At 36.8% G+C, this 17,372-nt stretch overlaps 1 protein-coding gene across 5 annotated transcripts in view; it reads right to left on the bottom strand.

The window, feature by feature from the left end:
* Positions 1 to 17,372, bottom strand: part of GRM5 (glutamate metabotropic receptor 5) — a 241,633-nt gene that overhangs the window by 7,964 nt on the left and 216,297 nt on the right. For 3 of the 5 annotated variants that reach the window (XM_017819715.1, XM_017819716.1, XM_017819717.1), the window contains 2 exons: positions 8,973 to 9,071; positions 7,307 to 7,468 (listed from right to left, as the gene is read on the bottom strand). The exons of 1 other annotated variant lie outside the window; for it this stretch is intronic. In XM_017819715.1, coding sequence (XP_017675204.1) covers positions 7,307 to 7,468; positions 8,973 to 9,071 — 261 coding nt within the window. The remainder of the gene's footprint in view (positions 1 to 7,306; positions 7,469 to 8,972; positions 9,072 to 17,372) is intronic. One more of the 5 variants, XM_017819719.1, reaches the window with a different exon arrangement.

Raw genomic sequence — 17,372 nt, 5'->3', positions numbered from 1 at the left:
AGACATAGGCAATGTCCATCCTGAAAGAAGGAGCAGCTTGATGGCTTCCCTTCTGTTGGATTGGTATCAGAGAGGCTGTGGTACCAAGGGATGTAGGGAGGAGTGAAAGATAATTAAGTGCTTGAAAAGAATAAGTGAGAGACCTGGATTAGCTGGGGGCAAGTATGTAGGCTGGCCTGGGAGCATTCAGTGGTAAGGAGCTTGATGTAATTTTGGGACATGGATTCCTGGTATGAGGTAGGGATTGTAGATTGAAAGATGGAGTCTTTCCCCCAGTCTGTTATGACTGGGGGAAAAAACCATCTCTTTATATCCCACTGCTTGGAAGTACTAAAGTAATACACAGAAAGGGGCTATACTGGCTGTAGGTGGAGAGATGCTTCTGATGCATGACTTCTTCTTTGAGGTACTTGGCAAATTAGTTGCCACTAGATTAAAGAAATAATTTACTTTTTTTTAGTTGCAGGTCAGCTCAGAGAATGAAACTATGTTCCTAGTAGGAAAAAAATACTGGACAAGCTATACAAGCAGCTCCTCATGGTGACCTGAGTTGCAAGACAGCAATAAATATTTTGCTCCACTCTTTTGAAAAATGAATTCCCTTATGGTAAATTCTCTTCAGATATCATCAAACTCTACTCTTTATCAAAGTTGCTTATTTTTCTCCTCTTGCTACTTAAAAAAAGCCAGCAGTGGCACTTATAAACACATAGTATGAAATGTGTCCTTTCTGTTTACATTTTCCTCAGGTTGATGAGCTGGTGTTTGCACATATATCAACCTATAGTTCTTGGAATTAAGGAAGACCATTAGAAATGTTTTTTAGCTGAAACAGACAATGACTGTGAAGTGACATCAACAGTGACATCCACATACAAATAAACATGATTTATATACAAAATGCAACAGATTTTCAGACAATTCACTTTGGTTTCCAAAGTATTTGCTATAGTCACTGAGGATTTTTGAAAAGACAGCAACATTGGAAACCCTGGCAGATTATCACAAATTTGGGTTTTGTTTGCTTTTTAAGTCTGCAAAAGATATACTCACATTAGCCTGCAGCGTAACAGTTTGCAAAGCACACGGTTTACTAAAAACAGATGACTTTTTATCAGCCTTCATGTGGAGGCTTGCCTCAAACTATCAGTTTAATAGCTCTTACAGTCATCTAAAAAAAAAGTTGTGTGCTGAGTGTAAACAAAACCTTCTTCTGGGTTTACATCCGTGATTACATTACATGGAATTACGATGGATCGTGTAACACAACATATGCCAACAGCATTCCCCTTCAAAAGCAGCATGACAGAATCCAGTAGACAAACACAATGTAAACCAATGAGTACTTTAGGAGAGGGTAGACAGGGAGATGATCCGTATAAGTGCATAAGGGTTCATCCCTTTGCTGCAGTGGCCACCAGGATGTTATCTGGATCTTGGACGTTGACTGTAAGGCCCCTACCCCCAAAATGTCAAGCAAAACAGCCAGTGGCTTGTAACTTGCAGTTGAGACAATCCCTTCCTTCTGCTGTACCAAAATCAGAGCAAGAAGGAAAAGCAAATCTGATTTGTAGCACTGCTCACTCTGATTCTTTGGATTTCTATGAATGCGGTCCTGGACTGAACAGGAGCTGACACTAATGTCTTGAGGAGGAAAATTGTTCCCTCTGAGAATTGTATGCTTCTCTCCCAGGAACATATACTTGATGGGTGTTGAGGCTCCTTGGTCATGCTCAGTCCTGAGCTCAGTGGGAGCTCAATGCCAGCAGCAGGAGCAGAATTTGGATCATTTGGTAGATGAGATATTGCCTCTAGGTCTGGTATGATGGGGACCTTGTCCCAGCTGCAGCTGAATTTGAGCTGGACCAGGAGGCAGACTGATCTGGCACTTGTAACTTTGATTAGGCAGAAAGAGAGGGCCTAGTTCCAGTACCAGATGTCCTCTTGGTGAGGTCTTAGAGGGATCTGTGACAGACATGCCTGCCACAGTGGTGAAATAAATGCCATTAACATGAAGGACTAGCAAATAGAAATGTTTGCCCAAAGAAAGAGGTATATTCTAGCACCCCTCCTGACTTCAAGCACTGGCTTAGTAGAGATGTTTCAAATCCTATGGCTTTAGGTGTGCAAATGAGCACTAAATGCACATAGACATTTTCATTGACTGAAGGTGAGATTTTAAGAGCTTGTGAAGGTAACATGTTACTTCCTCCCCTGGTCACAGTTAAAGAGACAATCACTAAGGAGAACTATGAGACTGAAGAGCCTGGGGAAAGGAAAAGGATGAAACCAGAGGTTGTTTCCAGCCCTTGGCAAAGGCAGCTGACTGTTAAATCTTCAGTGGAGCAAGACACCAACCTCCCTGAATCTCAGTTTGGTTTTGGGTCAGTCTTGGTTGAAGCATTTGTTCACTGCCTTTGCACTATGTGCAAGCATAATCAAGCTCTCATGGAGATCCTAGGGCTCTGAAGGAGACCCAGGGGCTGTTTGATATAAATTTTGTGCAAAAACCTGAAAGACTTGACCATTATTCATTGCAAATATCATTGCAAATTCCTTGATATTAAAAACTGAATAGGAAACAAGTACCATTCACTGAAATGGTGGTCAGGCTGCCCAAGGAAGTAGTAGAATCAACATCCCTGGAAGTGTTCAAAACATGTGTGGATGTGGCACTCGGGAAAATGGGTTAGTAGCGAACACGGTGATGCTGGATTAACAGTTGCATTCAGTGATCTCAGAGGTCTTTTCCAACCTTTATGATTCTATGATTTATTAGTAAGGAACGAATCTATAGATAAAATTCTAATAGTCTGCCCAGCGATAGTAGGAATTGTTGTGTCGGAAGTGTATCATCCACTTTATCACGTTGCACCAACTTACTATGGAGTCAACACAGAACTGAAGTATGCAATCATTTATCACCTCTGTGAAAGGAGCACCTCTTGTTTTCTTCTGTTGGTATGAAACGGTTATGGATAAATTGCAGTGATAATACTTAAGGATCCTGCTCTAACCACATGTTGCTACTCTGTCAGGTTAACTGGAAACGACTGTGATGCACACAATTTAAAAATAGAGAAATAAAAATAGATCAGAGACTAGGATGACTAGACATGGCTAGGACTAGGATGTCTAGTAATGGAATTGTTTAAATTCACTATGCCCAGCTCTGCCCTGACTCTTCAATGATGGGAAACTTTAGGTCAGTGAAATTCTAGAGTTTTCTTTAGAAAGGTTTTGGCTCCTTCATTTCAGAACAGAAGAATTACACTTTTGAACTCCCAAAGGAATTCCAGTGCAAAGTTTGTCTGCACGCCCATTTTTCTTCCCTGCTCTCCTTTTCTGCTGGCACATTACACAGAATAGAGCAGAGCAGAGCAGAGAGCAGCAAACTCCTATCAGTGACACTGAAATGTTAGGAATATTTTTTTGATAAAACAAAGCCTTTGCAGCACTTTTTTTTTTTATTTCTTTCACTAAAGTTTAATTAGGTTCAGCTTTATGCACAAGAGGGGTTTTCTTAGAAAAAAAATCATACTATTTGTTTCTTCAGTGTCTTTATTAAAAGCTGCTTTGATTTTGATTTTTCCTGGCATTTTCCCAGCCTGCTACACCTACCATGATATAATATGTATAAGAAATGAGACCTTTTGAAGTATCTGATACTTTAAATATTTCCCCTACAGTTGTCCACTTGATGACAGAATTGCAATTAGTATTGTTTCTCATTTTCTTCCCTTACTTAATCTTTTTAGATACACTTGTCTTTAGGGCTTTGTTTTGTATTCATAAGAGATATTGACTGCTTTTTGTCCACGTAGGTATAAAAAAAATATTCCCCTCCCTTTACACATGTAGGATTTTTAACTGTATAGAATAGATCGCTTTGTCTTTTGTTTTGGCTGCTGTAGTAGTAATTTTGTATTACTACATGTAGTAGTACACTGTAGTAGTACTTTTTCCTCTCTGGTATGATTACCTATGAGATGGTGCATAGCTCTGCCATCAGCATTTTTTTAGTCAGGTGCTAGTAAAGCAAATGTATTTTGTGAGGTCCTTCAAAATGCAGAAGAAATGAAAAACAGGAAGAGGAGTACAGACACAGCAGCTTAAAACACTCATAATTTAGCAAGGGTGCCATTCTCATTAATTACCTGGAGTTGCTAAAATTAATTCTGATGATGAGAGCCTAGGGAGTTGTATTGGGGAGAGTTACTGAAAGCATATGTAAATTGAAAATAAGTCACTTATTCTCTTGTTAATATCTTTAACTGAAATAGGAAAATCAGTTTAAAATATGGAATTCATTAATTTTTAAGAGAGCTTAGAATGCATAGTGACATAGTGTTATTCATCAGTGGAATCTGGAATACAAGGGTAATCATTACAGATTAATACAAAAATTTAACATAATTTTTGTTCTTCCTCACATACCAATGTCAGAATCTGACTGCAGATTTGGAATGATACACCTGAAAACAGACATCGGACAATAAATTGTTGGAGGCCTGTAGGATCTGTTTGCAATCTGTCTTCACATGACTATAATAAAAGAATTATTTCAAATTCTTAAATTTATAAGTCCATGAATGAAATTTTGAATTTCAGAACACTGATCTAAATATTATGGAGCTAAAATTGGTGTCAAATTTAAGCTTAGATGTTTCAATGTTACATTCAAGCTTGAAACAATATCTTGTTTCTTAAGATGACATAGTTAAGATATTGCTTCAACACTGTGCAGACTTCTCCTATCTTTAAGGGAGAAGTCTTTCCGTGTTATTCCCAGAACCAGCTGGCAGTGGTAAGCAGGATAAACTTCTGTACTTGGATTAGCCCATATAGCTTCCTAAAAGAGATCTCCTGTTATTCAAAGTAAACAGTAAGAAGCCCTTCTGCTTTCAGACTCCTCTGCTGAAAGACTCGAAGATATAATTGGGACTTCTCTTATTAAAGAGTCAATGATATAATTACTCTGCCTGAAAAGGATTTGTGTGCTCTCTGTTGATTTAATTAAAAATTGACTCTTCACAAGGGACAGTCTGTGTGTGTGTCTGTGATGCATGCAAGCAGGGGCACATATGTATTTTCTTTCATCTTGTCACTTGCAACCTCAGTTCATTATTCCTTTTGCTTGTAGTGACAGAAGTTCATCCTTGGGAGAATGAAAATACTTTGCAACATGCTAAAAGCACTGAAATGAAATAAGTGGTTGAAGTGGGGAACTCCAGTATACCTGTATGAACAAGTAAGTCATAGTTTCTCCCAGGACTATAGGATAACCTGGATGTCTGGCTAAAACTGAATATAGAACCAAAGGTGTCTAAATTAGGTCAATTCTATCACTGTAATGCTATTTTATGTCATTGCTATTTCTCTCATTTTGGGAAACCTCTATACGTGTATGTAATCGTTTCCCTGGGTGAAAGTCAATTCTGCCACACACAGATAACCTGCTAGTGCTGTATCACTCAAATTACTTAGCTTAAATTATTCTCATATTGCTTTTTTTATGGAGATAAATTATAACAAACAAAAAAGAGGAATGACACAAGGCAAAAATTAGATTTGTCCTGTACCGAGTTCTAGAGCAATATATTTTATAATTATTTTTCACAGTAGTTTTCTGTTGTCAACAAGAGCAATTATTTATATTTCTCCACAAACTGTAATCTGTTGATACCTGTTTTCCTCATGAAAATCTCAACTGACATTTATATAAATAACTTTAATATATAAGGATAAATGAAACTAGAAATTGAGAGAGAGTTGATGGACAGAACCTTTGCCAATGACTTTCCGGCACAGCCACCAGCAATGGTAATGCTGGCAGCTGCTTCAGCAATATGCCTGATTAGAACAGGAAACGAAGTGTCTTGTATCTGAATGAAACATTTCTGGTACACCTGTTATCATCACCCAAAATGCAAAAATTATCCTGGTATCAGATGTAACATCTTTCCTCTATTACTGTGACCTCATTGCAATTGTTCATTAAGGCAGCTAGTGCTGGGTTTCACTTTTTTTCTGAAAAATGCCATTTCAGACATCTCTGAGCACATACACTGGAGCATTCTATTCACAAGATGGAGGGACAACAGCACCTCTTGAACTGTGAGTTCTGCTTCCCGATGCTTTAAAGTGTTTTCAGCATTGGTTAGTCAACAAGATTTTTCATTGTTTTCATTGCTAAAGGTATGAAATGGAAACTGGGAAAAGTAGAAACCATCACCTTATCTGACTCTGAAACCAGGAATACAAGCAGTGCACAAGAAAAAAACCCACCAACACAAACACACACGCGCACACACACACACACACACACACATACACACACACACAAAAAAAAAGATTTAACTCTCCCAGTTGTATCTCCAGAGTCAAGGGTTGATTTGATTTCTATCCTCTGTAAAGAAGATACAATTAGAGGAATTTTAGATGTTTGACATGCCTGATAAATAATAACAGAAGTATTTTTGAACATGGGACTTATCAGCAGGAAAATTACTCCTGTGAATTATTAATTAGTTTCTTATTTTTTGCATTTAATCAGATCAGAAATGCAAGAAAATATGCATTCTGCATATGATGCAAGAAAAGCAAAAGAAATGATGCTGTGATGCCTGCTTTTTGAAAGACTCATAAACATTCCATTCCACAATAGATTTTATCATACATGTGAACGATGGTCATGGGTGATGCAGGATGCCTAAATGCCCCTTAATGAGAAATAACCTTACAAGGCATCACATAGTGTACCCACTACTGTTATTTTTATGACACTTTTCATCTTGAGAAATTCCATGGCACTTGTAAGACTAATATAAAGAGATAGTTAGGCTCTGATGTGGAAAATATACATGCTAGGATTAGAACAGAAATATAATTTTGCCGAGGGATTTGAGGACATGAGGTCAACAATACTGCCCAGTATGAATTACACAGCATTATTTAGATTGAAATGATGTAGGTGAGATTTGGTCAGTATCATGGGAACTCTTTTTCCTGTGAGATGATGAGGTTTTCTCATCATATACAAACGGTCAGACCCCTGCATCTGTCCTTTTCCATCTACTCTTCATCTCAGTGACTTCTAGCACTGGTCTGATACTTACTGAGACAAAAGAATGGCACCTACTTTCTGTTCTGCAATGTCTGGAAGATTTCCAGGCCATACAGTGACAACTCTACTGAGCTCACAAAATTTGACAAGGACCACTGGCCAGGACACTGTGGCTGGAGACAACAAAACACAGCCATCAAATGCAATTGCACTCTCTGTTAAGCAGCAGGTGTTCTTAACTGTTTGAGTAGGTCTTGCAGCTGACAGTCTTGCTGTGGAACTATTAGACTGACACAGTTTCCAGTCTTTTTGACTGTTAGGGCATCCTCTTTGACAGGAACCTTTTTGTCCTCTCTACTTGACTCAGATCGATTACAGTCTGGAATGCAAACAGATTCTTCACTGTGAAGATATAAAAAAGAAGTTTTTCAAGGGTATATATATGGCCGGCAAAGCAGAACTGAATACTGTACAACAAAATACAGTTGTTTGACATTTACATGTACTTTTCTGCTCTTCAAAAATCCATTATATAATGATTGCAGATAGCTTTTAAATGAAGAATAACTATTACTGAAGGCAATGCAATGTAAGGAAAAAAAACCCAGACAACACATGGACAAGAAAAAATTCCAGCTGACAAAAAATATACGTTGTGTACTACACTCAGCAATTAATGTATCTAATGTTATTTAAACTGCAGGAGCCCCCCAGGTGTGTGCTGTGTGGCGTTAGAGTTGCTGGCCTTATGTATGTGTGAATGCTGCACCCAAGGGGAACATAACACTGTGAAGTGTTTCACAGAACACCCTCCTGCAATGATAAAATTCACCTGTGATGTAACTAACACTTGGGAAAAGTGAAGGTGTAATTTGGTCATACCGTGCTTTAAGGTTACATTTATAAATATCTTACAGGGGTCAATAAGGAATGAGTAGCTCTTTTAATAAATGGTAAAATGGTTCTAACATCTCACAGAATGTAACAGATACAGTGCTTATTAAGAGTATTGTTTAATGAAAGATTTATAATCATCTGTGACATATGCAGCTTATTCATTTATGAATAGAGATGTCTGGATAAATGAATTTTCTGTGCTAGGGGAGAGTTCAGCTTTTGGAAATCGTTCTGCACTCAAAATGAGATGAATAGCTGAAATTTCCAGGTACTTCACAGAATTAAATAGTTAAAAACATTTCAGTAGAGAAACATCAAAATGGCTATATTGAAACTGATAATCCCAGTAACATTGAAAAAATGTAGCATTTGATATTCGTTAAATTTTAACATTGGTGTTTAATGACATGCAATATATAATGGTAAAAAAAAAAGTAAGTATATAAGTTAAATTAAATGGAGCAAGTTATGAAAAAGATATTCTAAACTTTATTTTAAATGAGTTTGAAACCTTTCCTTAAAACCACTGTAAAACACTTTCCAACAATATTTTGATTGAGAAGAACATTTTCATATTGAAAATGTTTTCATCAATCAGTTGTTCTCTGCCCTTTTTAAAAGTTCTTTTGATTAGACTTAGTGTAATCCCAAATATGCAGGAGGACTACCCTTACTCCAAGTTTGAAAACTGATTCTCTTCAGCTGCTTGACTGGCTTAATGAGTCAGCTGTGAGATTTCTCCTCCCCAAAGCACCGTATTACAACAACATCACACAGGACATGTGGTTGAGATCACTTGAATGAACATGGTGCAGGGCCTTTTTGGTGGTCAGATGGAACACAGAAATCAGCAGTGGCAACACGTTTTCTTTTTTCTTTTCTTTTCTAAACATACTTTATTGGATACACAGAAATTACAGACAGAGGATGTGGCCTGGCATTGTCCAGGGCTGCTCCTCCTGTTCACAGACATATCACACTGCCCTAAGGCCACTTGCTGTTTGCTTACCTGGTCATTGTAGCTCTCCCACCATTCCCCATACTCCCTTTTGGGGTGAAACACTCTATTTCCGACTTGTGCGGGGGAGCCAGTCTCCTGCCTTTGTACCTAATAAATCACGACAACAACAGGAGCAAACAGAGAGAAGTGATTGCGTGCTCAGCTTTCTGTGACAGCTGCTGTGCAAAGGGCCATGCACATGAATGTTACTGTGGCAGTGGTGGGGAATAGTGTAAAGCAGCTGTGGGAGTGGTGGAATAACTGCATAAAACCCCAGACTGGTGTTAAAGCAAACAGGGTTATGCAGGACAGGTGCTCATCATTTTCTTTAAATATAGATGTATAGGAGGAGCTGAAAAAAATCTACAGAATAAATAACTGCTAACATTTTATCTTTAATATTTTTTGAAGTTAGACCAAAATGTATAGGCTAAGTGGTTTAAGGGAAACTACACTTAAATAAAGGATCAGTGAGAAATTAGCTGGTGGCCACATTCTCAATCCTAACTTAATATTTTTCCCTGGTCCTACACCTTTGGAACACTTGACTTGTTCTACTTTTCAAATCAAGCACCAGTGTAGTTCATTGCTTAGGTAAAATTTGGGTGTGCTTACAGTTCATGTTGTGAATGGGCCTTCCTCTCTCCATTAGTAATAAACAGAAGTTAGATGCCTTGCTGAGATGTAGACATAAAATCAAGAGAAATCAATCCTAATCCAAGAGCTCAGTGCAGCACTATGCATTTTTAAATACTATAGCTCACACTTGGATGAAAAATTCACTTGGATAAAGAGTTTAATAGTTGAGGATCTAATTAATCTCTGGATAGGATACCATGATAAGACCTGGTCATTTTTACATTGGGATGTGAGCATTGAAGTGCTCTTATACAGGCTCTCTTTCCAGTAGTGAACTTCACGCTAATAGTACAAATTCTTGTGCTAGGTGTTTAAATGCTTTAAGAAAATTTGGGCAAAATACCTGCAGATGTCTTCTCAAAGAGTTTGTCATATCCCATTTCCAAATTCTGTAGGGGACCTTGTGCATTTAACACCGCTAAAATTACAGAATAAATTACTTATTTGTTACTCATTCATTAACCTGCTCTAGATAGCAAAAGTACCTTGAAGAGAACTATCCTGTAAAAGAGAAATAACCTCAGTGCACAAAAAGTGAGACTAAATATTGGGTGCAGTTGTAGTAGACCCTCAGATGCAGTGTATGTTGCATAAATAACTGATGAAGAAGCTTAGTGAACCAGAGACAGTAAAATGAGATGTGTTCAGTGCAAAGTCCTTGCATTTACTAATTACAATCTTACTGAGAGGAGGAACAACAGGAATTTTGTAGACTGGCTACCAAGGTTTTAAGGCAATCCAGAGTGTGGTATATGTAGTGCTCCCAGATAGGCATGAAACTCGCACAGGACACATACGTATTAAATGGAAGCCGATTCCTAGAGCAGAAGAAAGAGTGGATGGGCTTAGACAGTAGATAAATTCACTGAAAAATACAAAGGAAGTCAAAATGGATCATACAAATTAAATTTGGGTAGCCAGAGAATAAGAGCAAAGAGAAAAGAGTACATAGAAACTTCACAGGAAAAAAAAAGAAAGAAAGCTGATGTGAAAGTGTTAGACATCAAAGAAAGTAGAGTTTCAGAAGAGCAGGAAGGAAACACAGTAATGTTTAAACCAAATGACCAAAAGAAATATTTTACCTAGCAAAGCAGAAGGAGAAAAAGTCAAAAGCAGGAGAAAGAATTTGAAGACTATAAATACTCACAATAAACTGAATTCTCACATGCACCCAAAAAAAAGAAATAAGAGGTAAGTGTCCTTGGTAACTCCATCCTGAAGAACCCCTGGTTAGGATGGATGTGACCCAGATAAAGAAACTCCCCAAATTGTCCATTTCACATTAGTATAAATTTCACTGCCTTGAAAGTCTGCAGAGAGATTACTATGAATCTCTCAAGTTTTTCCATCCACTCAAGAGCAAATTACACCATCAGAAATAGTATGTTGTCACATGATGCCTCTAAGTCTTGAACCATAGTAACTGCTACACTGCCATTCATCCAGTGCTAAATATCCACATAATTATGAAAATAGTCACAAAACTTTAATCAATCCTCCTAGTGTTTAAAGTGCATCTAACTGTTGAAAGGAAGCTGCAAAATTTTTTAGATGATCATTCTGTAAAGGTACCCCAAGGGTTCTGGGTAAAATTATTTTCAGCTTTCAGAGCAGACAAAGAAAATGATTTTGCCTCAGAATGTCTTTCATTAGAGAAATGTCCCTTTCCAGATTGTTAAAAATAAGGATTGCTTTAGAAGAGCCAATCTATTGAGAGGAAAAAAACCCAGACATTTAATTGCAATTTACATAAAAAATACTCGTGTTAAAATTAATTGGGTATTTTGGCTAGTGTATGGAGGAAGCATAAAACACTACAGTGTGTAAGAATAGAGTTATTTTCTCATTGTCAATTCCAGGACTATATATTGGTTAGAAAAGAGAAAGAAGACTTTGATTCTGTGCAGAAATGCAAGTACTAAATTCTGTTGAAGGATTTAAAATATTTTGGGTAATTTGGGGGATTTTTTTGGATCTTCTGGTGGGGCATTTTAGGCTGTGTCATTTTTTTGCACAGGAGGAAGCTGTCTTAAGAAAAAAGCTTAATGATAAATGTTGTGTAAGTATTGATAAACATGTTTTGTAAGTGTTGATCAGTGACAAGAGATTTTGGAAGTAATTCCCAGTAATTCAGTACTGGAGATCTTGTCCATTTGCCAAATATTTTGTCACATCTTACGCAGCAGCGCTCTGGACTCTCCAGAGAGGATTAGTAAAGAGAAGGAAACTTACTCCTGGGCTGAGAAACCATGTCTATACTGCCTTGGCTTTTTGTGAATTCAATGTACATGTGACACATGGCAGGAAACTCGAGCGTGACTGCTCATGTTTGAACACCTTTCGTTTGCCTTCTCTTTGCCTTCACCTTCCAACAAAATTTGTCCTGTACACAAAAATTAATGGATACTAAGGGAAATAAAAGGGGAATGTGGGAATCATCATCCTGAATGAGATCAATAGTGAGTCGCTAAATGCTGTAGAAACCAGTTTTTATACTTGTGTAGGTACAGATCTGCTTTTTTTTATTTTTTTTTTGGGGTCCCTGTACTCACGAGAGATGATAGTCTTTAGATATGGGTTTCATTAGACTATGCCTTCACATTAGACCCAGGTGCTGGTATCCTGGTTGTCCTGACTTCATGTTAGAGTGAGACCCAGCTGTGCTCATGGCCTCTCCTACCTCTGCTCTTTCCTGGTTTCCATGCAGAGGGTCTTGGATACCTCCATCAGGAGTGCATTCTATATTGTTATACATCCCCTATCAGGAGGATGCTGGCAGACCAGACCTAGGAGGTGTGCCATAGCCTACATTTGTGAATAGTTTGGCCAAAGACATTCTCCAATCCTGGAGAAATAGCCTATGGTTAGAATGTGGGTGTTTATGCACAGATTCTGTTGAAATGTCCATACTACACAAGCTGAGAGTCTTCACAAAACAAGAGCTTGCAAGAGCAAAAAGTAGTTGTTTCAGACAATCTGTCCTCTAAAAAAAAAAATAAAATCCCAGCAATCAGAGATTGGTTTTTACACTTAGACATAAGATTTTTTTCTCTTTTTCAGTAAAAAGTTTAACCAACTAAAGATATCTCAGAGTATCTTTGGGTTTTTTAAATGCAATGCAAAGCAAATTTGTTGCCTTTGCAATGGAGAGCTGTCAACAATCCCTATTTCAAATGTAATCTCATGCTGCCATCCAGAAATGTTATTAATTATTGAGCATGAAATGTGTGCTCGGCACCGTTAACCCCAGAGGAATAGAGTAGCTCTAGTCAACACAGGCATAACGTCCTGAAGAAAATGTACCTTGCAAGGAAGGAAAAATTTATCTTTCTACAGAAACACTTGAGAGGGGTTGTACAGCCCTATGTCATTATAGGCAATGACTAATCATGTAGTGACTAGTTCCTATAATCCCTGTTAATTAATGGGATTCCAGGTTTTGGCCTGAGATAATGAAAACGGAATAAAGTATCTAAAACTTTTCGAATCAAGATTTTCACCTTAAAGTTAACAATAATCAAAGCAGGTAATATCTATAATTTACTCCCAAACTTCTCATTTTGGCTATTTTGGAATAAACTTGAAGCAAGACTTTTTTGAGTCCTTGAAAGGTTAAATTAATGGAGGAGAGGAAAGGAGATTCAGAAATATTTACAGTGTATTGATGAAATTCCTTCTTTTTGCTTTCCATCATTTTTTACAGAGTCTTTTCCATGTGTTTTTGCCTGGAACTTGAACAGATTGCTGAATGTTACAGAGCCATACACCTTTCCAGACTCAGATATATGTTTTAATTGTCAAATCTTACATACAAGAAGTGTTTTTTCACCTGCAAGATTCCTTGGTCTTGATATTAAGAAATTATGAAGAACTTGAATTTCATAACAGCTTTTAGATTAAGTAAGACAATATATGTATAAAGACTTCTGCATAAATGCTAAAAACTGAAATATGAAAAATATTTTGTGTTGTTACTGCAGTGGCTGCTTTGAACTACAAACATACTGTATTCTTGAAAATCAGTTCTGTGAGATTGGTCATGCTATCTTGACATTGCATCACATTGCCCTGAATATTTTTAAAAGGGTGCCAGTTTATTGTTTGACATTTTCCCATTTGTATAATGGCTAAAATTAATTGTATATTATTAAGCATGCCATTTTTTCCTTTAAAAAAAAATCAGCATATTGCTTGCTTAATAGCACAATTTTAGCAAGCAAAATTGGTTTAGACCCAAACTCACAATTTATTGTTTTTCAAGTGCAACATAATATTTTACTTTTTTTAAAAAAGCTTATTCTAATTAAGCAATCATATGTAATTGCAGCTGGTGAGTTAAAATGACATTTTTGACAGAATGATATACAAATCGTTATACTGACTCAAGGGAAGATTAGACTGATAGCAAAATATTACCAGTGTGTTTATTTCCATTTTTCCAGAGAGAATTTTTCTGAAATGTTGGACAAACCATTGTATAGGATTTCTGTACCGTAGGGATTTATCTATACAGAAGTTCAGTAAAGAATGCTATAATCAAAACTACAGCAAGTTAAAAGAACCTTGTGTTTATATACATCTACCTTAAATTTCAGTCAGTTATTAAAAAATATTTGTAAGTAAACGCAGCTCTCAGTCAAATGAAATCCAAGCTCTTTTACCAGTCTACATCAACATTCAGGATACAAGTCTAAATACCATTCCTTGTAATTCATACAGGTGTTTCCATAGTGGCAGAATGGCTCATGTCTTGGTGGACCTTGGAAGGAGGGTGCATGTCCTTACAATTCTAGTTCATATCAGAGTTGTTTCTCAAAAGAACCAGAAGTTCCTTTCGTAGACAAACCTGGTAGACAGGATCTACATGATGCATGCTAATAGGCTTGAATACATGCGCTTAGTTACTGCAGCCAAACATTTTATATCAATCAATTCATCAATCAATCCATATCTTAATTAAATTCAAGTTGAGGGGAAAATTCAAACCAACAACACTAGTACTGCACGCAAATTGTTATCAGGGCATTAGAGAATATAATTTCATTATACAGATGGAATGTTTTAGCAACAATCTATCAAAATCTTTCAGTAATACCTTTCATTGAGTTTCATAAGATATTATTTAATCATTTCACAGTATTTGAAGTTTAATTAATCATAGTATCAAGTTTGTCCAAAAAGATACCAAAACTAAATTATTTAGGGAAAATTGAAGGACTTAAACCAGTCAGTAACCTCTCAATCTAAATTTTTGTAGTTTATTGGATTAAAATAATGAGCTTCAAATGATCCTTTTGGGAACTGATTTATTGATAAATGAAGATTAATCCATCAAAAGAACAATGACTTTCTCTGAAGAGTCAACTTTTTTTGTCCTACATGCATCAAAATTATTTTCTAGCAAGGCTACAAAGCAAACAAATAGTATCTTGTTGCATCTCTATGCCTAGAATTTTTTTTTTAAATAACATCTATACTCATTCAGCCAAACTTTCACCTCATGTAAATTGTTATCTGCTCTAATGACATTGTCATGTAAGAAGCTTATCCCTCACTTTTTTTGCCATCATCTCATAATACAGAACCATCTAAGCACTTTTGTGCAATTTGTATTCAATGGTCCCATTAAACAGCATCTGTAGAAATTAACTTAATTTTTGGTACATGATGATTTTTCAGTGACATCTTTTCCCTTGCAGTCATATGTGGTCCTGTTTTGGACAGGACTCTTTAACTTTTTAGCTTCCACAGGGATTTATTGTATTGAGATGAAAAATGGCTAAAAGCTGATCACTGCTACAATTCAAAGATGGTGCCAGTCAATGGCATTTCTAGAATGTAACTTCTTAAGTATTAGTTCTCCCAATTCATATTCTTTGATAATCTTCCAATTAGTTCTCCATACGCACTAGAGCTGATTAAAAACACTAAAAGTCATCACTAGATGACAAATAATAAAACTTCAGTATTTCAAATAATGTTTCTACCTTTATTTTTTTCCCCAGTGAGATAAAACTGGAATTGCAAAGATCTTTTAGCGTAAAGCTATTATAATAGCCTGATGGATGGGGTACTTGTGGGATATAAGAGAGGCAGGCTGGAACCTCTCCTCCACCATTGACTGATATTAAAAATAATTTTATTTTCATGAGGCTGGAAAATAACTCTTCTTTCTTTTTTTTCCAATCACTGTTTATTTTATTCAAGACATAATGGCTCCACCAGGTTCCAGTAGGAATGCAAGCCATGCTGGCATAACTGACAAGCTGTGGATATAACTCCCTATGGGAGGTTATACACCCGTCTTGAGCTCGGTATTGTGGGGTTACAACAACTTCTGTATTCAGTTTCATGTTTCTGTGAGTAAATCAGTTCAACTACCTGTAGAAACTGCAGAATCAATGATATTTATGAAATCTGTAACTGTTATTCTACAGTTTAGGAGAGCCGTGTTTTCCTTTGTTTTACCAGACAATGGACCTGGTGGAGTTTGACAGAGTGTTAGTGTACCATATGACCAATCAGATCACCAAGAGTATCTCAGCCCTTTGGTTATGAAAACTGTGAGTATGAACCCATAACCCATGCCCTGGAAAAGTCTGGTAAGTAAAAAGTTTTTACATATTAGTTTGGAAGTGAAGTGTTTTTTGATCATCATTCAAAATGTGTCAGAGAAATTGTTCAAGCTGCATATAAATGAAGACAAAATTGGCACTTGTACTGTAAGAAATGTGTCCCAATAGAATATGCTGTGGTAGAAATTCATGATTGGTATCTTTCTCAACGGGAGTACACACGAAGAATGCAAACCAGCTTCAGCTTTCCACAAAACTCCCCCGGTTTTCCTTGTACTCCATCTTCTTTACAGGACTAAAAGCTGCATGTGAAATGACAGCCCTGTTTCATCTCTCAGGCAGCTTATCTTGATGAGGCATAGGGAATTTGAATCTCTCTCATTTACATTTGAAATCCTCAAGTTGATAATGCACACGCATATTCTAAAAATATTTGATCACAGCGTCATTGCCATGACTTCAAATCTATCTGCTTTTTCATGGATATGGCTTTCAACCAGTGAAAATTTGATATCTGGGCAATGGGAATTGCTTGGGTTGCCTCTTGGGGAACCTTGGTGTATTGTGTGTAACAGTGGCAGAAGTTTATTCTGGTGGGGATTCCCATAAGTCTGGAAACTCAATGTCTTCCCAAGATTTTCTTAATTATGTAACACAGCAGTAGTGAAACCGTTCAGAATTTTTTGTATCTAAGATTGTTCAAGTTTTAACCTGAAATTTTTGAGTCACTCATTTTTTTCAAGACTTTATATGAATTTCAATCATATTCAGCATTAGAAGTAATGTTTTAAAAATCTCCTGAGGGAAAAAAAGTGGACTTTTTGAGAAATTTCAATTCAGACTTCTGAAAAAGCTCACCTCAAGACTTCAGTGCTAAAATATGGCATGCTGATGCATGATATAATACTTAGACTGGAATATTTTTAAACCAGTAATGGCAACTTCTAGGCTGATCCAATAATATTTTCTTATTTTCTGGACCAAAATAGCTCTTGTTTAAATTGTAACAAAACAGATATGGTCAGTCATAAGAAGGAAGAAAAGAGAGAACAGATAAGGGAGAAAACCAACTCTTCCTTGAGGAACAGAGATGCAGTGTGATGGTAGACACCTGTTTCCAAAATACTTTATTATAGCCCAGTTTGTGACTGTCTAATGTTTAAATATACACTAATTATAGACACTGGTGGTCAAG

This window comes from Lepidothrix coronata, unplaced genomic scaffold (genome assembly GCF_001604755.1).
Source record: "Lepidothrix coronata isolate B3197 unplaced genomic scaffold, Lepidothrix_coronata-1.0 Scaffold76, whole genome shotgun sequence".
Taxonomy (NCBI): Eukaryota; Metazoa; Chordata; class Aves; order Passeriformes; family Pipridae; genus Lepidothrix; species Lepidothrix coronata.
The sequence above is the reverse complement of the archived record's forward strand: the minus strand, read 5'-3'. Positions and strand labels throughout refer to the sequence as shown.